Genomic DNA, 26,478 nt, shown 5'->3' on the forward strand with positions numbered 1-26,478 from the left:
AGTTGCCCATTGGGAGGGGAACGTAAGGCAGGCCAGTTTCGTTCGGTTTGCCCGAGGGCCGGCGCCGGAGCTGTGGTGGCGCAGTAAGGCAGTGTTCGTAGACTGTCGGTCGTTTTCCTGCTGCTATGCCTGTTTAACCCGTCTCATTTTCATTCTGGCAATATATTTTACTATCGGTCGAGTGGTGCGACGATCCACAACAGCGTATGTAGGACGGTGCGGCGATCCACGACAGCATATGTGGGACGGTGCGGCGATCCACGACAGCATATGTGGGATGGTGCGGCGATCCACGGCAGCACATGTAGGATGGTGCGGCGATCCACATCACATGTAGGACGGTGCGGCGATCCACGACAGCACATGTAGGACGGTGCGGCGATCCACGACAGCACATGTAGGACAGTGCGGCGATCCACGACAGCAGATCCACGACAGCACATGTAGGACGGTACGGCGATCCACAGCACATGTAGGACGGTGCGGCGATCCACAGCACATGTAAGATGGTGCGGCGATCCACGACAGCACATGTAGGACGGTGCGGCGATCCACGACAGCACATGTAGGGACGGTGCGGCGATCCACGACAGCACATGTAGGACTGGTGCGGCGATCCACGACAGCACATGTAGGACGGTGCGGCGATCCACGACAGCACATGCAGGATGGTGCGGCGATCCACGACAGCACATGTAGGACGGTGCGGCGATCCACGACGGCACATGTAGGACGGTGCGGCGATCCACAGCACATGTAAGATGGTGGCGTGCGATCCACGACAGCACATGTAGGACGGTGCGGCGATCCACGACAGCACATGTAGGACGGTGCGGCGATCCACGACAGCACATGCAGGATGGTGCGGCGATCCACGACAGCACATGTAGGACGGTGCGGCGATCCACAGCACATGTAGGACGGTGCGGCGATCCACAGCACATGTAGATGGTGCGGCGATCCACGACAGCACATGTAGGACGGTGCGGCGATCCACGACAGCACATGTAGGACGGTGCGGCGATCCACGACAGCACATGTAGGATGGTGCGGCGATCCACGACAGCACATGTAGGACGGTGCGGCGATCCACGACAGCACATGTAGGATGGTGCGGCGATCCACGACAGCACATGTAGGACGGTGCGGCGATCCACGACAGCACATGTAGGACGGTGCGGCGATCCACGACAGCACATGTAGGATGGTGCGGCGATCCACGACAGCACATGTAGTGGTGCGGCGATCCACGACAGCACATGTAGGATGGTGCGGCGATCCACGACAGCACATGTAGGATGGTGCGGCGGGGCGGCGATCCACGACAGCACATGTAGGATGGTGCGGCGATCCACGGACAGCACATGTAGGATGGTGCGGCGATCCACGACAGCACATGTAGGACGTTAATACATATCGCAACGCCGGGCGTGCCGTGCAAAGATTGCTGCCTTCTGAGTCCTGCTCGGATAGTCCCGCAGAAAAAGTCCGTGCAAGTTGTCCGGCGTCGGGTGATGCACCTCCGCCTCGGCCGCGTCCAGTGGTCGCCTCTCTGGCGGAGATGTTCGAGCGGCCCGCGGGGCTCGCCAGCAGCGGACTGGCGCCGTCACGTGGCCCGCGGGGCTCGCCAGCGGCGGACCGGCGCTGTCACACCGACGCACCGCGCCTGTCGGCTTCCGGCTCCCGCAGCAGGTGTACGGTGGGACATCATCGAACTCGCTGGAAAAGCGTGGCAGAAGCGCGACGCGTCGGGTTGTTCCCTCGTCGCATTCCAAGGTGATGAGCCGTTGGCTTCGTTGGGGTGGCCATTGTCAAATGCGACGCCATTGTCAGGTGTCTGCAACGCCACTCCTGGAATCCGTGTGTGTGTGTCATTGGGGCTTTACGACGCACTCAGCTGCTGAGGCTATATGGCGTCGCCTGCCTCTCACCCTGGCAGGAAGGGAGGGCACCGCGGGGAATCGAACCCCGTACCTCTGGTTTCCCAGACGCGCAGTAGCTAACGCAGACGCGCTAACCACTACACTACCGGCACCCTACTCCTGGAATCCAAGTGTGTTCGGATCCACCCAGCCCAATGCACAACCAACTTTTGTCGGTATTCGCATGTTCACCGTCCCCCCTCTCTACCCTTTGAAATTAATCCGACGTGAAGCGCACTGATGATGCGTCTGGAGCCAATGAATGCGTAGCATACCTACGGCTGAAGCCGGTCATAGGGCCGTGAGAGCTGGCTCCGTATAATTTTTAATTTATTAAAAGGCACAGAAACATCACAGCCGCACCAACCGCGAATGGCATGACGGTCGGCCACGGGATCACAGCTTCCGTCGCGTCCACCAGACGGCGCCAGATGCGACACAAGCCACCGCGGTCATCACCGCCGTCCACATTGCCTCGTACAACAGCTTGGGCGAGAACACGGTCCACACGAAGATGTGGTGCACGAAGGCGGCCGACAGGCAGCAGTAGACTAGGAGGACAGCGCCGCGGAGCGTCACCAGCACGTGCAGCACGTCCGGGAAACATCTGTCAGCAGCGGGGGGGGGGGGGGGGGGGGGGGCGTCATGGGTCGGACACCGGAGGACCGGGTGCCGCCCGCAGTCAAACGATCAGCGGCAGGACATCGGGCTCCTTGTGAGGACGCCCTGATCGCGGCGACAGGGACGCCACGACGGTCGGAGACGAGGACGAGCAGGCCGGCAGTGGGGGCGGTACAAGGAGAACGGTCTAAGTTGGAATCTCAATCACCGTTAATTTCACACCGACCTGAAAAACCGAAAAGTTACTTCCGCTGACTCAGAAGCTACCCGTCCTCCAGGAAGGCGCAGGAACTGCGGGTGGGGGTGGGGGGGGGGGGGGGAGGGGCAGAGCCCCTCACCAATTTGCTGGTAATTTCACATCGGTTTCACATTTCACATGATCGATGACTGGAAAGAAATAACTAAAAAGGGCTGTCGGCCCCCAAATTGGGAGGCCTTCCATAAGCCGTCGTCCACCATCAGCCCTGCGGCCAGGCATGTGTTGATGCACGCGCGCAACATTTACGGGCAATTACGCAGTGAGCGATGTGGTGCAAGCGCGGTCATCGCGGAGATTGCGGCCGTTGGCTTGGGATTAGATCGGTTGGAACCGGTTGGATCGGTTGGATCTGGTAGCAGTTGCGTAGCGGTGCAGCCGTCAGTGAATGATCAGGCGTCTCAGCTTAGGCCATGCGTCGCACCTCGTGAGGATCTCATCTGCTGCGACTCGACCCACATCGCTTGGCTTAAGCTGTGGCTGTAGTGATTAAGCTGTGCAGCAGACTATTATGACCTACACAACATGTTCTCTGCCTGAGAAGCAGTAACGGGACCGAGCCTGGAACCGCGGCTGCAGCATTGCATATTTCAGGGCCCCTTGGCTACCGATGTTTGCGTCGGTCCCCCCTTTATGTACGTAAATCACCAAAGCTTCACCAGAATGTAATCATCGAGCTCCCCACTGGTTTGAAACGAGGCAGGACAAACATTCGCATCGAATTTCTTTATGCCATCATCCATCGCAAAAATCGCTGTACGCGAATCTGCCTGTCAAATTCTTCGTACGCCAAATTTCGAACGTAAATCTCGGTTCAGAGACCTTCGTAAGAGAATCTTTGCACGCAAGTTTTCGTAACCGTAAAGCTTCGTATTCGCGAAAGTTCATATCCGCATCCGCATCCATCCGTTGATGGAATTCTTCGCAATGAATGAATCCATTCGCGTCTTTCCATTGATCGCATTTCACAGAGAAACCGCGCTTCGCACGGCATTCTTTCACGCACACACTTCTCCGCGTGCGGTCATTCGCACCGCATTTCTTCCTGCATGCAATTATTTTTATCAAATTCACCTTGCCAAATACACCAAAGTTTAGAGAAGCGGCGCCGACATCCCCTAATCCTGTTATTCCATTGTTCATTCCCCGTAGTCCCTCTCTCTCGTTGTTTCTATGGCATATATTCTCGTACATAACGTGGCCAGTCTATTTCCCCATGATGTTGAACTTGCGCACAGTACGACTCGGGGCTGATACTCCCGCCCTTGTCGCTCAGCAGGTAAAGCGTGCAACGCTGGCCAATGTGTGGCGAGCATGCGGATTCGCGTTCCGGACGCCGCACTATCCACACATCCGGCTGCCGCATTCAACAGTTTCCAGCACATCTGCCGCGGGCTGGAGAGGATTCTGCGAAGTCTGTCTGGGTCGATGCAAATACCACGAGTGCGCGGCTCGGCGCAATTGATGCTTGGAACTGATCACGTCAGCTTGGGAATGCGAAACACTGCCTCTGATCTGCTCTCACCTCTTGGATTCATCGCATTCCAGATATTGTGACATATGAAACTGCAAAGCTACGTATTATTCAGAAACCAAAAAAGTTAATTCATTGATAAGATCAAGGTCATAAAATCATAAGATCATTAACATTCAAACGCTACAGAGCATACAAAAAGACGAAACAATGGCACATCTGCATTAGTTTCAGACGTGGAAAAGGTCCCCTACAAGCTGTAACATGACCGCCGTCAAGTAACCTGACATATATTATTATTTCAAGTGTCATCACCCAACTCTGCCATCGCATGGTTGGTTCCCTGTCAAACCCACTCTCCAACGGTCAGCGGGGAAATATATATGACCAAGCCCATGACTGGAACTTTCCCTTCCGCATGATGGCAAGAACCGGGTTCGAACTATGCCGCCATGCGCCTGCGAAGATGTTTAAAACAAAATTACGACTAATTGCTTGCATAAATGCGAGAAAATGGCGCAGACAACGAAACGCTCTACGAAGAAATGTGCATACCGACCTATACGATACACACAATTCTTTATGAGAATGAGAATTGTATACACGAAGTTGCGGGCACCAAGCCTGCGACACGAGGATTTATCAACACGAAAAATCGCCGTTCTTCGTTCTGCGCAGATGAAACAGTGCGTACTAATGTCATACAAACACACGAGATACCACACTGTGCACAAGGAAAAATGAGAACGTTCTGTCCTGAAACAGTTTATGTGTTTCCGGTTCTACCTGCAATGCTTTGATCTGATATGGACAGCTGTAACCTCACGTCCGAACCTGTAAACTGCTTTGACGAATTAGGTTCTTTCGGGTTGCATTCAACTCGTCTGGTCATCGTGATCATTATCTTACGCCGATTCGAACGCGTGATGAAGAAACACTGCAACGGTAGCCCCGCTCGAAGCGAAGCCAGCCCACACACGACCGTGGTCGAACAGTCCGTGACCTGGCGTTGCCGCCGTGGCCTGCCCCGTGCCGCCGCCAGCCCGTAGCTTGCCCCGTGCCGTCGCCAGTCCGCGACCTGGCGTTACCGCTGTGACCTGCCCCGTGCCGCCGCCAGCACGTGACTTGCCCCGTGCCGTCGCCAGTCCGCGACCTGGCGTTACCGCTGTGACCTGCCCCGTGCCGCCGCCAGCCCGCGACCTGGCGTTACCGCTGTGACCTGCCCCGTGGCGCCGCCAGCCCGTGACCTGGCGTTACCGCTGTGACCTGCCCCGTGGCGCCGCCAGCTCACCTGTGCCGGTGGGCGAGCTGGAGGGCGGTGAGCGTGGCCAGGACGGGAGCGGCGTACGTGTGACAGGCGGTAAGCAGCACAGCCACTGTCGGCCGGTGGCTGGCCACGCCCACGTAGCCCGCCGCTATGTCCACGCTGGCCAGACTGTTGGAGTTGCCCTGGGCAGCACAGCACGCGGCATGGTTAAAACGGGCCAAGGACTGGGAGAGTGGGCACAGCGAGCTGATAGGCGGCAGCGGCCGGGAGAACGTTGCCTCGGGCTACACTGCTGACCGTGTTGAGATACACCGCAATGCGTACAATCACAGGTCGGAATGCTGATTGTCACTTATTCGGCGGCTCCATAATGAATATAGGGGAGTCATTGAGTGGGCTAATGGCCACAAGAAACCGTCAGTTACATCAACGAAAAGCAACGAGTAACGGCTGCCAAATGAGTGCGTTCGAATCCAACCGAAGGCAGCGAATTTCTCCCACAAGCAGGGCAACATTACTCCAGACGTCCACGCCGTGAACCCTCCAGTAGTTACTGTATAGTTAGCAAGCTGAAGCAACGCTATGTCACAATTCGGACCTAAAGGGAGACGGCATCGAGGTCCCCACATAAACCAAGTTCAGAGGTAATTCTGACCCTTACGCCGCTCAAACGCTGTTCTAACGATCAAATCCTTAAGCATTTAATGGTGGATAACCCAGGTCTTCCCAATGGCTGTTGGCCTGTTCACCGCTTAGGGCGGTGGGCAGCTCTAATAAAAAAACGGGACCAGGAGACGTTCCGACTATAAGCGCTCTTCGGCGCCGACAACATTAAAGAGGGCCTATGGCCGAAACGTCTGCTGGACACTAGACTCCGATGAGAACTTGAACTTGAGAGATGAGAACTTTCTACCACTCCATACAGCGCACAAGCCAACAGCCACCAGAAAAAACCTTCAAGAATCACCCGGTGAGCTCCGTGAGCATTCACCCGGAATATTCCATATTCCACACATACACACACGCACGCACGCACGCACGCACGCACGCACACACGCACGCACGCACGCACGCACGCACACACACACACACACACACACACACACACACACACACAACACACACACACACACACACACACACCACACACACCACACGCACACCACACACACACACACACACATATATATATATATATATATATATATATATATATATATATATATATATATATATATATATTTCAGCGTTGGGTAGACGTGCAACTTTTTCAATTTATTAGGGCCTTGACCTAGTAAATACATTCAGAGGTAAACAAACCCAAGTCGGCCGTGCTGGAAAACTGGTAACTTCAGGAGCAGCAAAGGCCCTCATCACCGTGCCTGCGCACCAAAAGCATGCACTGCGCAGTAACGAACATAATCCTGGCCTCCCAGGGTGAGCGCCCGGGGAGACGAGCGCTCTCTCGCGGTCCTGCCCCCTGCCGGGTGATGTGGGGCGCCTACCATGTAGAAGAAGCCGGCCATGCCGATGTAGTGCAGGAGCAGAGCGGCGGCGAGCGGGGGCGGCCGGGCCGCGTCTGCGCGCAGCCAGGCGGCGGCGGCGGCCGTCTGCAGCGCGCAGCCGGCCCACACGGGCAGGTTGTGTGGCCGCACCAGCAGTGCGCCCAGCAGCAGCCAGGCCAGCCGCAGCCGGGCCAGCGGCCACGCCGCGTCCGGCCGCGCTGCCAGCGCCGCCGCCAGCAGGTACAGCAGGCGCGCCAGCCCACAGCCGGGCGCCGGCCGGCAGCCAGCCGGCCGCCAGCAGACGGTCGTCGCCCAGACCGTGCAGAAGGAGGCAGAGCGCGCCGGCGGCGGCGGCCAGCCGCGGCCGCTCAGCGCGCACCAGCAGCAGCAGCGCCGCCGCCCAGACGGCCGTCAGCGGCGCGGCGCGGCCCGGCGCCGTCAGCCAATCGCCCAGATCGGCCAGGTGAAGCCACTTGTCACCCGTCTGGTTCCAGCGGCGCAGCAAGCCGCCGGAGAGAAGGAGCGCGGCGGCGAGGCGCGCGCGCCGCCGCCCGCCCGGCTCGGGCCGCCGCCACAGCCGGCGCAGCTCGGCGGCCAGCAGCAGGAGCCAGGCAGTGCTGCTGAGGAAGTACCAGGTCTGGTGCTCCTCCTCGATGAAGCTGCTGGAGCCGAGGGTGACCAGGTGCAGGACGCAGCCGCCGCACAGCAGCCAGCTCAGCGGCGACAGGCGCTGAGACCACAACACGTCGGTGTTACGCGTCCCGTCAGCGCTACAAGTTAGTACCAGGTCCCGTCAGCCCAAACAAGTCAGGCATTGACACGAGTATGCTCACGCACACCACCATCACCCGGCAACATTACCAGCAAGCAACGCCGTATCCTCCCGCGGGCGGAATGGAGCGAACCAGGGGCCATGGACGGCGCGGCGGCGGCGAGCCGGTGCGCACTCACCGGCGGCGCGGGGCGACGGGCGGCGGCCGCGTGCGCTGCACACAGCGCCGCCGCCGAAGCCAGCAGCAAGGCCGGGCCGACGCCGGCGGCCGAGCAGAGCCGGCAGTGCGGACTGAGGCCGCAGACCAGCAGCAGGCCGGCCAGAGAGCCGAACAGGCAGCCGGCGGCGAGCGGCGCGGACGGGCGCCCGGCGCCGGACGGACAGCAGGACAGCACCAGCGTCTGCCCGGGCACGGCGGTGGCGGTCGGTCAGACGCCCGGACCCTGGCGGTAACGCGGCAACGGCCCGCCAACACCAGCCGCAAATGAGCTCAGCGTGGGAGCGGCAGCCGTCCATTTGGCTGAGCATTATACGCGTCATCGAAAGCAAATGAAAAGGTCGAAGCAGTCATCAGGCGGTGCGATACCGCGCTGAGGTACCGGTCTCCTTACCATGGCCGAGGCTACCGGCACATCCACAACAAACAAACTGGTCACCAATCAGCCGAATGGTCGTCGGCAGCACCACAGCTCAGTTCTGCATGGTGCACGGAGTTCCTGAGATTGTTACCTCAATATCACAGGCATCCCAGTCACCGCAGGTTGTACGGTTTCGACTTCCAGCCCTTTAACCGTGCCATAGCTAAATGTGACGTCACAGGGGACTGCGCCCGATGTGTAGGAGCTCAGCCGAGGACGGGCTGTCTCTGTCCCTCATCACTCACAGCAAAACGTGACCTTCACCATCTCTCTCGCCGGGAGTGCTGTTCCCTCACCGTCAGCTGCAGCAGGATGCCCAGCGCCATGGAGACAGCATCGTGCCGGGCGGTGACCGACAGCAGTTTGGACTGCATCCGCTGGGCGGCGCCACCGGCGGCCGCCGCCGCCCTTTCGACGGCGTCGTCGTCAGCGTCTGGCAGGAGCAGCGTAGCCGCCGCCGCCGACAGCACCTCAGCCTCCACCTCTGCCGCGAAGGGGTGTCGCTGATGGGGGATGGACGCAAGCAAGGGGGGGGGGGGCGTCGCGGACAGGGACTTTTCGAAGGTGCCGGCGCCGAACCGGTTACGGCCTGCTGGGATTACAGAATTGCCCTAGGGACAGGAGACAGTGCAATCTGACACCCATGTGTGTGTGTCCACTGCAGGTGTCACCAGAAACGCAGCCTTTGTGCACAAACATATGAACACTGTACGACGCTTTAAGCGTCTTAACGTGGCGAAACAAGCCAAGCTCATTACACATAGAGAACAAGTTCCTTTCTTCAAATGAGCGGGTCTCAAACAATGCTGCTGCAAGGCCATCGCTCCCAGTGGCCGCCACCCTGCCTGGGCCCGACCGCCATGTCTGCTCTCACCCGAGTCCGTGTGCTCCGGCTGCTCCTGATACAGCGTCAGCAGCTGCCGTCCGTTGTCCAGCAGGGCGCGGGCCAGCCGGCGGCCGTCCAGCGGCGCCATGACGTCAGCGATGACGCGGCCGACGCTCTCGGCCGGCGTGGCGACGCCGAGCAGCGCGGCCAACGTGGGCGCCACGTCCACCTGGTGCACCTCGCGGCCCGGGTCTGCCTGCAGGACCAGCGGGGACGCGGTCACGTGCAGACGAGCAGGCGGCCGCGGATACTTCGCCGAACAGGCGGACAGAACGCCAGGTGACGGTCGGCGAGAACAGTTAGCTCACAGGCACAGACAACTGTCAGAACCGAGCAGCATTCTTAGAACCCAGGAACATCGTGCAACTATTACCGCGATATTCATAGGTAAAGCGTAACTAGCGTGCTTACCTTCTTTACCGTTCGTTAAATTCGTTGCAATTTACAAAACCCTACTTACCCCTCAGAAGCCATCCACCCGCCCCTGACAGCAGCACACACCCACAAGGCAGTTTTCGGCCTGGCCGCGCCCACCGCCCGTCAGCGGCCAGCGCCGCCGTCACGTCGGGTGCCCCGGCGGCCAGCGGTCTGCGCCCACCTGCCGCCGGCCGGCGTACATCGGACTGACGAAGTGGAGCGCCACGCGCGTCTCCGGCGCCGAGGCGCCGCCGTGGCTGCCGGCCTCGCTCATGCCGTGGTCGCCGCACACCACCAGCACCGGCGGGGGGCCCGTCTGGCGGCGGCCCGGCGCCCAGTCAGACGGTGCAGGGCGGGTGCAGACTGGTCGGTGCACGCACGGTGATACACGTGAAGTGGAACTGAAAGTCGACTTACTTTGGGCGTAAGTCGAAAAGGTAATGGGGAAAAGGAGGCCGTTGCATAGTGAGCCAGTGGCCGCAGCCAGCGCATATATGATAGGCACACCGGGACGACACCGAGTGTTATAAACTGACACTCGATAACGGGGTGTTTGCACTCAGTGGCTAACACAAACGCGGCGACGACGCCACCCTGGCGCGCGCGGCGGCCACGAGCGCCGGGCGAAGCAACCGGACGCCGCGGCGCGCGAGGAACGCAAGCCATGATCACGCGAATAAAAGTAAGGTCCCAACACTACGAAAATTAGACAAAAATGAAATGAGTCGGACCCTCCGCCCCGTACCGGTCTTCACCCGCCGGGCCTACAGCCTCTAACCCGCATCGATCTTCACCGGCCAGGCCTACAGTCGCATCGTCTCTACCCCGCGCCGATTTTCACCGGCCGGATCTAGCCTCCCGGTCTTCACGGCCCGGGTCCGCAGCGTCGCTCACCGTGCGGGCTGTCAGTCCGTGATACAGCTGCTCCATGACGTCACTCATCTCGGCCAGCTTGGCACCAATCAGCGGACTGGCCGGACCGGCCAGGTGTCCGATATGGTCCAGGCCGAGGTAGTGCAGGATGAGCAGGTCCCAGTCGCCCCTCGCCAGCTCAGAGCTTAGGTGGCGGGTCACGTTGTTGTCCACCTGGAGCCGGTCAGTGGGTCATGATGATGTTCGGGGTCTTAGGATACACCGACCTGGGTCACTAGGTCAGACGGCAAGTCAAGGTCGCCATCCTGGGACCACGCACAGCCTGGTCAAATCCGGTCTTCTACAAGACAAGGTCCGGCAGTCAAATCAGGTCTACTGCAGGACAAAGTCCAGTAACGTGTGATGTGCAACAGCACTCGCTGTGGACCAGGCTGATAGTTTTTTGAATATTTAGTTTGGACCTTTTGAATGGATGGATCTATGGGGTCGGAGCTAACGCTACGCGGTGCATGTTGTGCGAGCCCTGATCCCGCCCCCCCCCCCCCCCCCCAATGGTGCAATTCCAGGTCAACGGCAGAATCTGATGGCGGAAGTTTAACGTGCAGCAATGACCAGCACGGCCCATCCTCCCCTCTGACGACACCCGACCTTCAGCACAACTACTGCCTCCGGCCGCCGGTCATACCTGTCAAAGGCAAATAGCAAGCGCCCAAACTGACTCGAACCCACTCTGCAACGGGTGGCCGGGTCGAAAAGCGAGCGTTCACTAAATGAGCTATCGAGGCAGACCGTAGTCTGTTTTGTCCTTGACGTGACGATGCGAAAACACCGACGCAGCGGATTTTTGTAGAGATGTTTCTATACGGAGACCGTGTCCTGCACAGACTGGCAGCGTCGAAGTCGGCCCCCGCCGCACAGCTCGCAGCTGCCCACCTCCGTGTAGTCGTTGACGAAGAACGAGTGAGTGCCCTCGTGGCGCAGGAACGCGTCCGGGAAGAGCCGCGTCCACGTATCGTCGCCGTAGAAGACGACGCGACGACCAGCACGACGCAGACTGTGCACTAGGCTGTCCTGCGCCAGCGCACCGCCGTCGTAGTTCCGCAGAACGTCCAAAAACTCGGGCACAGTGCCGGTGGTCAGCGCCTGGCGACGGAGGCACGTGCAGAGGAACAGGACATTGAATTAATGTAAGGCTCTTAGTAATGGTCTTGCAAAACTGTTGACCAATATGATGGCAAATCTCGATTATATACTCTGATTACCAAGCAAAGAACACACACACAGAGTCATATTAATTACATATTGTTTATTGCATCCACATCTGGTAATTATAAATTGATCAATAGCACAAAGCTGAGAAGTTGCATGAATGATCTCAAGCAGTTTGCATGGGCAGGATAACACTGCTATTCTTACCTTCACTCTGGGAAGAGTCACAGTTGGTGGTTGTGCCAGTGCCACATATGTTCTCAAATGCCCCATTGCCTCCATCTTGGCTAGAAATGGCACTGACTCTCTGTTCACAGTGAAATCTGACCTCAGTGCATCAATTACCATCCAGGCCATCCTGTGTGAGGACCCAGAAGAGTCTGTGCTGCAAACAAAAATGTTCACCAACTCATTATACAGAATAAATGATTTAAGGATAAAACATGCAGGCCTTTTATCAGTGTGGCACTTGCACAAGCACAAAAAACCTCCTAGACAAACTAACATGTCTGTTAGTATATATTTATCTCAACTAGGATCCATGCTAAGCTGAAACTTTTAGAGAAATATTTATGCATCAAGAATGCTTTTGGGGAAAACTGATAACATATGGTTAACCTACCTTGCTGCTGATTTTTACATCCTGAAACCTGCAATATCCCTTGGGGTGGGTCAAGTCTTTCACAGAAATTATCATGCAGCCAAATCGACAGTCAACAGTTACATCTGCTCAGCAGCCATAGGCAGCCAAGTTATTGCACTCAAAATTAAAATAGAGCTTGGCAGCCTAATTTTGAAAACAGTTTTGAGCACTAAGTATTTCAGGATTACTGGCATGCTCCTTAGATAATGTGGCTGTCAGCCAGGCTGTGCTTGATGATGTGACGCCCAGAGCTGAGGTCACACATTGTGATCAGCTAACTTCACCTACACGCATAGCTTACTTGCACAGTCGCACAGTTCATGTCATTTTGGACTCACACATTAAGCAATAAATATTTTAGGACAATAAATATCTCCCTTGGATACAAAACTGTAAAAAATGCATATTCTACTGAACATCGCATGCATAGCAGCAACATTGCCCCAACTATTTCAGTTCATGGACAACATAAATCCAAACACTTAAAGGCACACACATAGGCTGATTCATGCCTATGATCCAATATCACCAACTGATTCATTGCATCACCCAGTACGTTCCCGATTCTAAATTCTGACACACAATAGGTAATCATCTCTTTCTCACTTACCTTTGGTTCCAAACCGGCTTGACATGTCCAATGGTTCTTGGTGTAGGAAAAAATCCTGTCATAAAAACTACACAGCCAACTAAAAACGACCATGCCGATAATAAGGGGGATCCATACAGGGAATTCATCCTATCCTTGCATCACAAGTAAAACAAATCTGACCGGAATGTTGCATCGCAGGCAGCCTTATCCCTGCATGCTTTGAGTAAACAGATGTAAATGCGCTACTATAGTCTGTAAAGCACCATTTATGTATCCCTTCAAGGTTATTCTCAAATCTCCAATACTAAATTAGGTTTTTGGAACTTTCTGGCAAGGGCAAGGCAAGGGCAAGGGCAGCATTTTACTGCTTACTTAATCTCAAATGCAATAATCTGATAAATAAGAGACCAGGATAAACGCTCGCAAAAGCAGATGTAAAATCTATTCTAACAACATCATAGCCAGTATTTGCCTTTTAGGTATCAATGTGGCAGGAATTACCCACCACAGATGAGGGCTGACCCAATGAATAATGGGTAATGGCTGTGGCTAGGCATGTGGCATTGCCCAGCCAGCACCTGGTTGTGGCAAGCGTGCGACCCCATTGTTGCTGCATCTACGTCGCAGACATTAACGTGGACAGGGGGGGGGGGCACAGTGTCCGTGGCCCGGGTGGCCAACCGGAACTGCCAATCAAGGGTTTGGTTGGATGGCGTAAGGGCCCGAAGGACTGGCTGTAGGTTACATAAGGATTCGCAGCCCGTAGGGTCATGGCCCGCAATATCAGTCAGAACTTTTCTTACATCGTTTGGGGACGCCTGAGACAATGCGGGTGTGTCGGTCAGCTGAGACCCTGAACACCGAGCAGTTGGCTCCCAGTCAATCACTCTGCGGGCCCGTTTCCCAAGCAGTAGCAAGGCTGGGGGGGGGGGAATTTGCATTGGCTTAGGTTCCTGAAACAGTGGTTGAGGTCACTGTGTCGGTCAGGGGCCCAAATCCATGTCATGTTATTGGGGCTTTACAACACACTCAGCTGCTGAGGCTATATGCCTTCGGCCGCCTCTTACCCTGGCAAGAAGGGCGGGCACCGCGGGGAATCGAACCCCGTACCTCCGGTTTCCCAGGCGTGCAGTAGTTGATGCAGACGCGTTAACCACTACACTACCGGCACCTTAGGGGGGAGGGGGGGGGGGGGCAAAGTGCCCAATAGGGAGTCATGTGTCGGCTAATGGTTCAGAGTCGATCATGGGCTTTGTTTGAGGAGGTCCAAAGAGGGGCTGACTGGCTGTAGTTCGCATTAAGTAGCGCCCGTCACATTGCCTCAAATGTCGGTCAAAGGGTCACTTGCATCGGTTGGGAGCCCCTGGGACAGTGCGAGCCTCTACTTTGGCCAGAGACGACCAACGCCGAACAGCAGCCACGTGTCGGTCTTAGCCCTGGGGCCTATTTCTCAAGCAAGAGCAAGACTGAGCCTGTGATTTGCATAAAGTTGGGGCCACTGAAACCATGAGGGTGTGGGTCAGGTGCCTACAGTGTCTAACAGGGAATTTTGTGTTGGTAAATGGCCCGAGTTGCCTCTAGCGGTGTTTGCAGGGGTTCGGAACCAAAGATCAAAGACCCTGTGTCAGTCAGGGGCCACAGCGTCTAACGAGGGTCCTGCGGCGGCATGTGGCCCCGAGTCGGTCAGCGGGACATATGCTCAGCAAGGATGGAGACGGGACCCCGAATGACAGAGGGCCTCTTGTATTCGTCGGGACCCTCTGACGATGAAAGGAAACATGCAAACATATAATGAGCATTCACATTAAGACAATGGAAGACTCCTGTGCCATTCAGGGTCCCAGTGCCGCGCAGTGGGCCCGCCAAACCAGGTCCAGCATGGACCGTTAGGCCAAACTGGAGTCTGTGTGCCAATTATTGAACCATCTGCGAGATCAGGGATGTTGTGTCAATGAGGGACCCCGCGTCGATTTGGGGCCAACCGCGCGGGTCAGAAGGGCTCCCGCTTAAGCGAGGGAGCCAACATGATATGCTATATCCCCCCTGAGGGCCCCCGGATCGGTCAGGGAATCCCGCCCCGTGTTGCTTAAACGGCAGCCGGAAGACACCTCGCGCGGGAAAGGAATGACAATGACGAAAGACACCTCACGGAATAGCCTTTCAGTCCTTGACCGGGAACAATATGTGACCACTAGTGCTCTTCTCAAGGGGAACCTTACCCGGGAAGAAACAGGAGACATGATTGGTGTTGTGAAGAGTGGATCGATATTAGATAAACGCTAACAAGACCATGCATTTTTGCATGAGAACGTTCTTCCTTTTGCGAAATCGATTAGCAAAACGCATTGTATCAAAAGGCTTGAGCTTGCGCACCGAAATCCTCGGGAGCAAGGACAACAATGGGCTGAGTTTCGATTTCCAAAAAGCGAACGACGTTGGTCATTGTAAATAGCACTAGACAGCGGGCGTCGTGCGCGCGGGAGCGACCGTCGTGAAGTAATGGTTTCGAATATCTTTCACAATTGATTCGCACCTTTTAAATGTTAGACTGGGCGTATCTTTCTCAGCTTTGTTGTCTTCTGGACAGGATAAACAGTTGCAGAGGCACGAAAAATAGAGATTCTACTTACTCTTCTAGTTCTATCATCTGATTTCAGCACCACTTCGCGGTGCTGTAAAGACCAATCCGTTTTTATCGTCGATCTAAAAATCGCACGCGTGAAATCTACACCAGGACTACCTTCTGAAGGCACGAAACGATATCCTTAAACGTTCAGAGATACTTTTTCAGATGCGCCATCCTTCTTGTCCGCCCGTTGGCCACGGCTTAGTATTAGCCGCGGGACTGACGCTGCGCGTCCTTCGGAGACTGCATCGCCCGGCGTCGAGGTTTTTGTTACCAAGATTCACGAGCGGACGTGTTCGAAACTACGTTACATGATTTGTGTCGCTAATTGATTCCTACTGAATGCTGATCATTTCCAGACAAACAATGGCTTGGCCATGCTAATAAAAGTTGTTGACCCATTGCGATCTACGATTTGCATTTGCGGGGTCCCTAATATCTCTGGAGAACCCATGCAAAATTGCTGACGAAGCTTTTGAGCTTAATCGATTTAAAACAAGATCACTTGATCATTGTAGATTGGAGAGCGCCAGTGATTTATTAAATGCTGGCATTTGGCGCACGACTTCTTCAGTTTATAGATTATAAAATTCAGGCAAAATTCATGTGGCGGTAGCTTCTGGCTTCCACTTAGGTTGTACAACGAAAACAATTAAAAGCATGCCAAAGAAGTACACGCTCCTATAAAAATTGACCACATCCATAATTTTTTTTGGGAGGGAATCTTCACTATCAGGGGGCCCTTTCACAGCCCTATGTCCCCCCCCCCCCTGCCGAGGCTCTGGGTGCGCGCCTGACTGCAGGCTTTTTTTTAGCGCATCAAGTGTGAGAAAAAGGTTCTCATACTCAACCAACTCCCCATCCCACTCACCAAATACGTCCCCTCCCCCATTCACAGCCGTTCAAGCCGGCGGCGGGTACAGTTGGGGTCGCTGCAGGGATAACTTAAGTATCTTAACTGGGATGGGGGGGGGGGAGGAGAGAATCCTCACCAGTGAATGCCAAATCTCCCTTTCCCCAGCAAACCGCCAAACGCCACCGCATGCAAGATAAGACAGGTAAGAAATAGTGCAATTCAACCGTCGAAGCCGCGTAAAAATACGATGAATCCAGCTGGAAGGTCAGCTCAGATGCATCGCTCCGCACAAACGTGACGTCACGCGAGCCACACTCAATCGTAAGTGGGATGTGTCCTTTTATCCTGGGATCTGTTGGCGTTGGGCCAGATTGCCTCCGGTGACGACGAATCCATTGAGAAGTTCGTGGGGTTCGAACCCCGGTTGCGCCATGGCCCCTGAGCACCAATATGGTCTCTGCAGTCTCTGGTGCTATATAAAAAGGGTCCGGGACGATGCGCGTCGCGTTCCCTTCAAAAGGAAACAGGACATGTCCATGCAAAGGGCGTATAGGGCATTTCATAAATTGGGGCGAGGCATGATTCAACATTTGTACCTGAATACCGAGTTCAGGGCACCGCAGGCGTGCTGAGCTTCTTATGTGCCGTATAATAACATTTCTAACTTGCATGCCTACCAGGAACGTTTCATCGTCAACATTAAGTCATGTGCACACCGCATGCCATGCATTTGGTACGGTGGGACCCATCCCCGTTGCTTCTATGTGCACACACACCTATCTCTGCGCGCATATGTGCATACACACCTATCTCTGCGCACAGGGACTGACTCTTAAGCCTCTAGTAGGTCATAAGGCTAAACCCCAGCTTCCAACGCCGAGTCCGCTCGGCAAAAACAAACGCTTGAGTGCAAACGCACCGCCGGCTGGGGGAGGGGGGGGGGGGGCTAAGCTCCCTTTGTCAGTTGCTGAATGGTCACAAAACATCTCGGTATCACTTTCATACATATGCAGTAAGGATTGATAATAGGCTGGAATGCATAGTCCACAGAACGAGCCCGAACTTTTATGATACGGTGTGCTCATGAGCCCGTGGTAACTTCAAACAGCGCTTTGTGTTCTGTTCCTGTTTGCTTATTATCGTACCTCTTTTGCATGCCGTAAATTGTAAGTCAACCATGTTATCTCTATATCTGTATTTGCATCTCCGGCCATCTCAACCGGCTCACGACGCTTCGATACCACACAGTTCTAGCTGATCTGCGATTCACAGTTCGCCGAATACTCAATGCTGCGACATCTCCGATAGCATCAAGTATCGCTGAATTAGTTACCTTCACAAATAGTATACAGATTTGTCCCCACATCTCGTGCACTGAGTGCACGGAATGTGGGGGACAGGCGCAGTGTGAGGAATGTTGTGATACATTCCGTGCACTGAGTGCACGGAATGTATCACAACATATTGGCATCACAATAGCGCCAGTGCACTGGCGTCATTCCCGTAAATCGGCATCCCCCCACAAATCGGGTCCAAGATTCATCGCTGCTCGTGCAAAACAGTTGTACCTTTTCGACGACTCGACTACTGCTCAAATTGTTTTACCCACCTACACGATCCACGGTAACGCGACGGGCGAGACAGTACTGTTAACCTCATTCCCCGTAGAATAACCGAGAACAATAGATGCATTGATGTTTCGGCTACAGCCGTTTTCTAATCAAATATCAACAGTGAATTCAAAATTACTTGTCAATCTCACTCCTTTTTTAACAGCGATTCACAGTTTTACAAGCCACCAACATTCAGAGAAACTGGAAGCAATTGACAGCCATTATTACGATAGCGTGTATATGCAACTAGGGATTAAAATACGCCAAAAATACGCGTACATGCAAACGAATTCAAGCAAACAGGCATCACGCATCACACATCATTCGTACATGCAAGCGACTTCAAGTAAACAGGCATCACGCATCCCGCATCACTAATACATGCAAACTATTTAAATTGAACGCCTTCGGTTGCTCGTGAACTCAATTTCTTAAGCTGAAGATAATTAGTATCTAAGTCGGCTGTTGGAAGATTCTCTGCATCTTTCGGGTAAGCAACGGTAAAAAGAATGTCTTCGTCGCAACAAAACTGTGCGTGTCTCCTAGTATCTTGGTTCGCACGGAATTAGCTAGATAAATTCACGCACGCAAGGTCAAAATCTGCAAGATGATGATTTTTGGCGCCCATGCGCGGATAGCAGCAAGTGTACCTAAATGTAAGGATGCATTTTTTTTCACGAGCAAATGCCTGAGATAATGTCATGCACCACTAACGCCGCACCTTTGAATTTCCGTTCCTGACTGTGAGAGGGACTTATTTAATTCGTACGTCACATTCTAAGTACAATTAGAATGTTGGCATATTTTGTACTCCTTCATTATGACTAAACATGTAACAGTATCTGATCCCTCCCAATTTAACAATTCCTAAATAACTCGTTTCACACCTTTTGTGGAGATGAAGTCATGTCTCAGAGTTACGAAAATGTATGACGTCAAAATGTCACTCGCGCCATGGCATGTCACTTCGGTCGTCAGGATTTATAATTCCTGCAAAAGTAGCTGCTTTCGCGCTTCAACAATTCGTTGTGAAGTGAACAGTCAGCAAAATTCGGTTTTCGGTGGTATTGCTGCATGTGTCGATAACTACTCATCAGACCAATAAGGCTGGTCTTCGAATATCCGGTTATCCGGCAAGTCGCAGAATGATCAGCTAATCGCAGAGAAGTTAGCCGATCCAGCTAGGAATAATAATTTTCGAAAAACTGCAAACGCACATTTTCTAGTCGCGGATTTGAGATGCGTACGCCGTTGGCCATTCTGCCATAATTACAGATCTCCGCAGCCGCTAAATTCACTACAATGTTTTTTTGCTGTCAGATCCAAAAAGCCTTTGCAACACTCGAATAAAAGGGAGAAGTGTGAGAGGGGGGGGGGGGGGAGACTTCCCATTAGTTGCGCTCCTGCCTCCAAAGTTATAGTATGTTTAACGCCAAGACATGAACTCACATAATACAAATATACAGAAAGTATAGCACATCCTCAAATGCATGCAAGCTCACACACCAACGAGGACGGCTGCGCTCTTATCTGCCAAGTGAAAGAGACGCGCGCACAGAGGCTGTCATATTGCGGTGGCACTCTCCCACCAGCGTTCTCATGCATCACACGCTCAGGAGCTGATTGGCTTGTACTCCCTCTTCCGGGGATCAGCTAGCTCCCTGCTGGGCTCCAATAGCTGACCGATCCGCACCACAGCTGATGATAAGCGTCTGAGCGCCGTTTTGCCCGCGCTTGGAGGCTCTTCATGCCCTCTGCAGCGCCTGACCCCGCGAGCCCAGAGGTCATTGTGCAGCTCGAGTGGTCCACCTCTCACACCTCCTCGTCAGTCTTATTCACGCAAAATCTCTGGCATTGTGTAGCAGAATAATGCGTTTTCGGTGTAATTATTTGCACCAGTATATCTTGTTTTTTTAATTGCCGACAGTTTCGGTAAAAGTTGATAAGGGGGAGGGGGTCTTGCCCAGGTGGCCTCCTCCTGGTAATGCGCTCTTGCGGGTGTTCGCGTCAGCAAGGAATACAAAACCCCCGACATGATTAGGGCCCACGGCTACAGAAGGACGCTCGGACATTCAAGTAAGCACCCAACAGATCCCAGTATACGTGACTACCTAGATAGGACAGAGGCACCGGTTATGCAGCGATGAAACTGTGCGCCTGGGAAGCCGGAGGTGTGGGTTCGATTCCCCGCGGTGCCCGCTCTTCCTGCCAGGGCGAGAGGCATGCAACGCCGTATAGCCTCAGCAGCTGAGTGAGTCGTAAAGGCCCAATGGCGATAACAACTCCGGCGGGACTGTCAGTGCCTGTTCCTCATTTTAGTGGTCTGTGCCATTACGCTTTGAGAAGTGACGAACACAACCGAGACGCTTAATGGAAATTGGTACACAATGAGTTGGGATGGTAAAATGCGCCATTGCAACTACGATCCACCGCGCCGACGCGGGTGTCTGTCCTTGAGGCTGTCTTGGCCCATGCTGCCGGCGTTCTGTCGCACCTCGCTGACGAGATCGGCTGGAAGAACATCGCAGTCCATCCGCCACACGTCGCCAGGCAACCAGCATGATGTACGACAGCCGCTTCCACGGTCGCATTCACGTGTGCGTCATCAGCCGTATTGATCAGCTGCAGCAGACTGTGCCCGGCCCCAGATCGAGTCGGAGTCGGCCTCCAAGTCAACACAACAGCAAAACTGTCGCCGAAGGGGGGGGGGGGGGAGGAATCGATTCCTTCCCGCATCTCTCCTGAGTCGGGGGTCGGGGTTGATTAATCTGAATCGTCGGTGAACCGGTGCCATTTGTGGAGCATATGGCAATGTGTGTTAGTAGTACTGCAACCTACGTACGGTCTAGGTGGAACTCAATCATATATATCTGTCTTGCTACCAAAATAAGGCTCCTACATATGCTTTTGTAAAGTTTATAGAAAGAAACATCACGCGCACTACTGTGGTTAGAGTCAAATCCATCGGAGCGGATTCCAGAACTGAACCATTAACGCTTGGGTCAGAATTGGAGTTAAATCAAAGTTGTGCTGTGGTAGTCGGGAATCGGGGTGGTCATCACCCCGTGACTCATCAGCAGAAATCGGAATCAATCCTGCGGGAGCAGAAACCAAGTCTGCCCCGTGAGGTGTCATTTCAGCGTTTATGCCTTTTTGCATCTGATGCATTTTGCAGTAACGATCACGCACTTTGCTTCAGCGCGGGCCTCGCAAGCTTCACAGAGTGGTTTGTTTGTTTGTTGTGTATTTTCGGCAATGAAGGGCGGTGTCCACAGCAGCACATCGCGTGATGAGTGGAATAGCGCAAGAGCGGAACGCTTAAATCTGAGCGCCTCTCCTAACGATAGCGAAAAGCGGTCATATCCGTCAGGGAAACCACGATCCACCGCCCACTCATCTCTAGCTGAGACGGGTCACGTGTCCGCCACCGTTCCGGGGCACACGTGTAGCCGTCTCCGGCCGGTGGCAGGCACCCGGCCCGGTAACGCCATTCAGTCTGCCCTCAGCTGCCCGCACCCTCTGAAGATTCTTAAGCGGCTGGATTGGTTGTGGAGAAGAGGTGTTTGGTCATTTTTGCTGTTTTTGTGTTCACGGATTTTTTTTTTGGCCGAGCGACTGCGAACTAGCTGATGCCCCCCGCCCCTCGGCGCTCCCAGGAGAACCTGCCGGGCTTCGCCGGCTGACGGCTGCCGCGGGCTACGGCATTGTGACTGATGACGCCAACTGGCGACGTCGGCTCCCTCGACGCTTCCAGGAGAAGCTGCCGACCTTCGCCGGCTGACGGCTGCCGCGGGCTACGACGTTGTGACCGATGACTCCAGCTGGTGACGCCGGCTCCCTCGGTGGCACGGTTGCTTTGTAGGAGGCGGATCAAAAGGACGTCATGACTGACACTGAGCAGGAGCAATGACGGCTTTGTCCTGCTCTTCCATCAGTCGGGGGCCAGGGGTGAGCAGAACAGCTTGCCAAGGTATTTGTGAATGAATATTTCGACATCTGTAGCTTAAATACCTCTCGTGAATCCACTCAGGGGTCCGTTATTGCGGCGTAAACGGACACCAAGAAGATGCTGAGGCAGTTGTAGTTCGTTCTTACACACTGCAGTATGTAACTGATGAGGCGGCCGGGATGTCATGCCCTGAAGACATGCGATGTCTTGCTGGTAACGTCGCCCGGAGGGCTTTTTGTCTGCAGTGGTAATGCCAAGGCACGCTGCCACAGCCTCTCAGGGGGCGACAGAATGCCAAAGAAGGGGCAAAAGAGGGCGCTCGAACTCCTACGGTGTACTTACGGCCAAGGCGATGCAAGCCAACCAGGGATGTAGCTTAGCAAGATATGTTGGGGAAGAGCCCGGCAGTAAAAATTGTGTAAACCTTCCTCCCATGCGCCGAAAGGCAGCCCATTCCCCAAATTTGCCCCACATTCTTTCTGACGGTTGGGGCTTCTCCCAACTAATAAGGAAACTGCACTTCTGAAGCTGACGCGTGTCGGCAGGCATTGATAACATGTGCGCTGCTTCATCATTTCATAAGCGTCCGAGGACCGTTCGTTGATGAGACCACATCCAAGAAGATAAACAAATGTGCCCGCGCTTCTCTGTGCTACTTAATGCATGCGTTGTATTAAACGACACTTTTTGAATGCACCATTGGCCACTGATATCCAGTCTTCTGGCGTGTCGTGTTGAGACGTCGGGCCCGGCGGCTGCGTGTATTCTTAAGCAATAACATCCTGATCGGCAGTGTTGCTCACCCAAGAATACACGTAGCTCAGCCGAGCCGCTGCCGGCGGCGACGTCGCGTGGGTGCCGGGCGATCGATGGGAACCGATGCCGGAGGCTGCGACGCTCGCTGGCGACACGGTGACGTCCGGGCCCCGTCCTCCGGCGGCCGACGCCGGCGACGGGACGCGGAGGCGGGAGGACGCCAGCCCCGCCCGACCGGCGGGGCGGCGGCGTCAGCAGGCGGGCAGCCGGCGCCCAGCTGCAGCCCGCTCTCTCTGAAAGGCTGCACACGCTGCTGTATTATGAAATGAGGCGTGCGGTTTCCGTTTGAAATATATATACATATATATATATATATATATATATATATATATATATATATATATATCTCTCTCTCTCTCTCTCTCTCTCTCTCTCTCTCTCTCTCTCTCTCTCTCTCTCTCTCTCTCTCTCTCTTTATGTACACCATGCCGTTTTGAACATTATGATGATGAATAATGTTACATAAATCAGTCTTATTATGAAGTGAAAGGGTCAGTCTAGAATATGTGTTGCTCCGCCAGTGTTCTGTCATAATAATGATAACACCTATAACTAAACTGCAACACTTGAAGACAAAACACAGTGGCTATATTGGATTGTTTTCTGCCCAATAATGAACATACCTTTTCCATTTTTTTAAACCTCTGCGTTTTGTAACGTCCAAAACCACAATGCGAACTAATGCTGGGTCCCTGTACCTACGCATCTAACGAGCTCCCTCACATATGGCAAGGGACGGGGGAATCCTTTTAATGCCTTGAAGTGCCGCCTCAGACCGATACGCCATCGGTTCTAAGCGGTTTACGCCTGCACACACTTCTGCACACAGGTACAGCCGGAGCCCGGGCCGGCCTGAGCGGGCCAGCGGGCTGCTCGTGTGTGTCCCTTCCGGCTCAGCCCGGCGCTAATGGCATGCTCGTGTAGCCAGCCTGGAAACACGAGCCCCGGGACATCGCGCCAGACTGGGAGAGGCGGGGCGGCGGCAGGCGCACTGGGGAGAGCGGCTAGACACAGACACTCGCCACACCGGGAGATGCGGGAGAGCTGGGCCAGACACGGACACCCGCCACACCGGGAGATGCGGGGCGGCGGCGGGCGCACTAGGGGAGCGGCTAGACACGGACACTCCCACACCGGAGAGCGGGAGGAGAGCGGGGCCAGACACGGACCCGCCACACCGGGAGATGAGGGGCGGCGGCGGGCGCACTAGGGAGAGCGGCTAGACACGGGACACTCGCCACACGGGAGATGGGGGAGAGCTGGGCCAGACACGGACACCGCCACACCGGGAGATGCGGGGCGGCGGCGGGCGCTAGGGAGAGCGGCTAGACACGGACACTCGCCACACGGGGGAGATGCGAGGGAGAGCTGGGCCAGACACGGACACCCGCCACACCGGGAGATGCGGGGCGGCGGCGGGCGCACTAGGGAGAGCGGCTAGACACGGACATCGCCACACCGGGAGATGCGGGAGAGTGGGCCAGACACGGACACCCGCCACACAAGGAGAGATGCGGGGCGGCGGCGGGCGCACTAGGGAGAGCGGCTAGACACGGACACCGCCACACCGGGAGATGCGGGAGAGCTGGGCCAGACACGGACACCCGCCACACCGGGAGATGCGGGGCGGCGGCGGGCGCACTAGGGAGAGCGGCTAGACACGGACACTCGCCACACCGGGAGATGCGGGAGAGCTGGGCCAGACACGGACACCCGCCACACCGGGAGATGCGGGGCGGCGGCGGGCGCACTAGGGAGAGCGGCTAGACACGGACACTCGCCACACCGGGAGATGCGGGAGAGCGGCTAGACACGGACACCCGCCACACAGGGAGATGCGAGAGAGCGGCTAGGCACGGACACCCGTCACACCGGGAGAGGCAGGGCGGCGGCAGGCGCACCGGGGAGAGCGACCAGACAATAACACCCGTCACACCGTGAGAGGCGGGGCGGCGGCGGGCGCGCTGGGGAGAGCGGCCAGACACGGACACCCGTCACACCGTGAGAGGCGGGGCGGCGGCAGGCAGCTCCACACCGTAGTCACCAGGCAGTCACCGAGACGACGATGGACGGCCCGGGCCAGCGGGGCAGACGCGCAGACACCGGACAGGCCTGGACAGCGAAGCGGACACAGGTACCTTTTAAAGCTTTAAACCACAGCGTAAAAACTGGGACTGGAATGCAGGCGAGGAAATATGAGCTTCCGTGCAAAACCTAACGTTAAAGCGAGGGGGTACGGTGAACCAGTGAGCCAACAGCAAACAGTTTCTGAAGTTAACATATGGATCACGAACGAACGGCTTAAAAGCTCCCCGTGACCCCAGACCGGCCCCGCTGGTAACAATTTAGCTGTCATGATGGTCTATGCTTCAGCGCATTACCTGGCAATGGCAAGGCGGTCCCAGGGCGCTCATGCCTACGTTCTCCTTCCGAGAGTAACACTCCCCAGCGCATCAATGATTTAGACGGCACGACATTGAGTCATAGTTATCGCGCTCCGTTATTCATCCGTAGCACCCGGCACGTGGACGCTGCTGGTCCGGTGGAGTTTCGAGGGCCCCGTCCGATCGACGGCGTGCTGAGAGCAGACACGGCAGCTTGAGATTCACTGCCGCGCGGGGTTACGGTGAGAGCTATTGGGTGCGTCGGGGGCATGGTTCATAAATGCGATACCCGCGCAGCCGTGCGACCCACGTTCCGCTGTAAACGAGGAGCCGTCCCCGATCCGGCACGGACTCAGCGCTCAGTGACAGAATCGTGAGGTTGTGTTGAACTGGGGACAGTGGGGTGTAAGCTGATTCGGCTCGAAGAAATGAATAACTTTGCTGCAGGACCGTGCGCAATCAAAACTTTCTCAAGGCTTTCGTACGATGATTAATCTTTTGGTTCAGCTGTTGCATCCATAGGCTGATCAAAAGATCCTCGAACGAAAGCAACGTACGAGCCTGGAGTGAGAGAAAGTAGAAACATCACTCGATATGGCAATTTTCATATACAGAGATTTTCAAAGTCGTGGAGAGCGACGGCAAGACCCGTCCCCTTCCGTCCCCGACCAAGTGGTGACCCACCAACTGACACACCTGGACGGCGGACGTTTGCGTTGAGGACGGTGTGGTGCCTCCAATGTGCAAAGTTAGCTACCACAAGCGTGCGAAAATTGACTTGTCAATGTCAAGATCGTGCCTAATTCATTGGTAAAACGTCTGCGCAAGCGGTCACAACGATCTAAGCCCCACTGAGCAGATCAGCGGCGTCACCAGGATCTGGCGGCTGGGGAGCCCAGCCAACGCCCAGATCAACGGCATCACCAGGATCTGGCGGCTGGGGAGACTGGCCAACGCCCAGATCAGAGGCGTCACCAGGATCTGGCGGCTGGGGAGACTGGCCAACGCCCAGATCAGAGGCGTCACGGGGATCTGGCGGCTGGGGAGGCCAGCCAACGCCCTGGGCATCATCACCAGATCAGCGGCGTCATCAGGATCTGACGGCTGAAGAGGCCAGCCAACGCCCAGATTAGCGGCGTCACCAGGATCTGACGGCTGA

The 26,478-nt window shown here is 55.4% G+C and overlaps 1 protein-coding gene across 1 annotated transcript; it reads right to left on the reverse strand.

Annotated features, from left to right (window-relative positions):
* Positions 1-2,315: 2,315 nt before the first annotated feature.
* Positions 2,316-13,260, reverse strand: LOC119102178 (GPI ethanolamine phosphate transferase 2). Its single transcript, XM_037225528.1, has 11 exons — positions 13,094-13,260; positions 12,048-12,225; positions 11,565-11,774; positions 10,653-10,844; positions 9,940-10,074; positions 9,475-9,537; positions 8,752-8,832; positions 7,629-7,775; positions 7,046-7,105; positions 5,565-5,722; positions 2,316-2,529 (listed from the first exon to the last, which is right to left on the reverse strand). Exons 1-11 carry the CDS (start codon positions 13,219-13,221, stop codon positions 2,319-2,321), a joined length of 1,563 nt encoding a protein of 520 aa, XP_037081423.1. The 5' UTR covers positions 13,222-13,260; the 3' UTR covers positions 2,316-2,318.
* Between the last annotated feature and the right edge of the window lie 13,218 nt (positions 13,261-26,478).

This window comes from Pollicipes pollicipes, unplaced genomic scaffold, assembly GCF_011947565.3.
Source record: "Pollicipes pollicipes isolate AB1234 unplaced genomic scaffold, Ppol_2.1 Scaffold_5711;HRSCAF=6758_pilon_pilon_pilon, whole genome shotgun sequence".
NCBI classification, from domain to species: domain Eukaryota; kingdom Metazoa; phylum Arthropoda; class Thecostraca; order Pollicipedomorpha; family Pollicipedidae; genus Pollicipes; species Pollicipes pollicipes.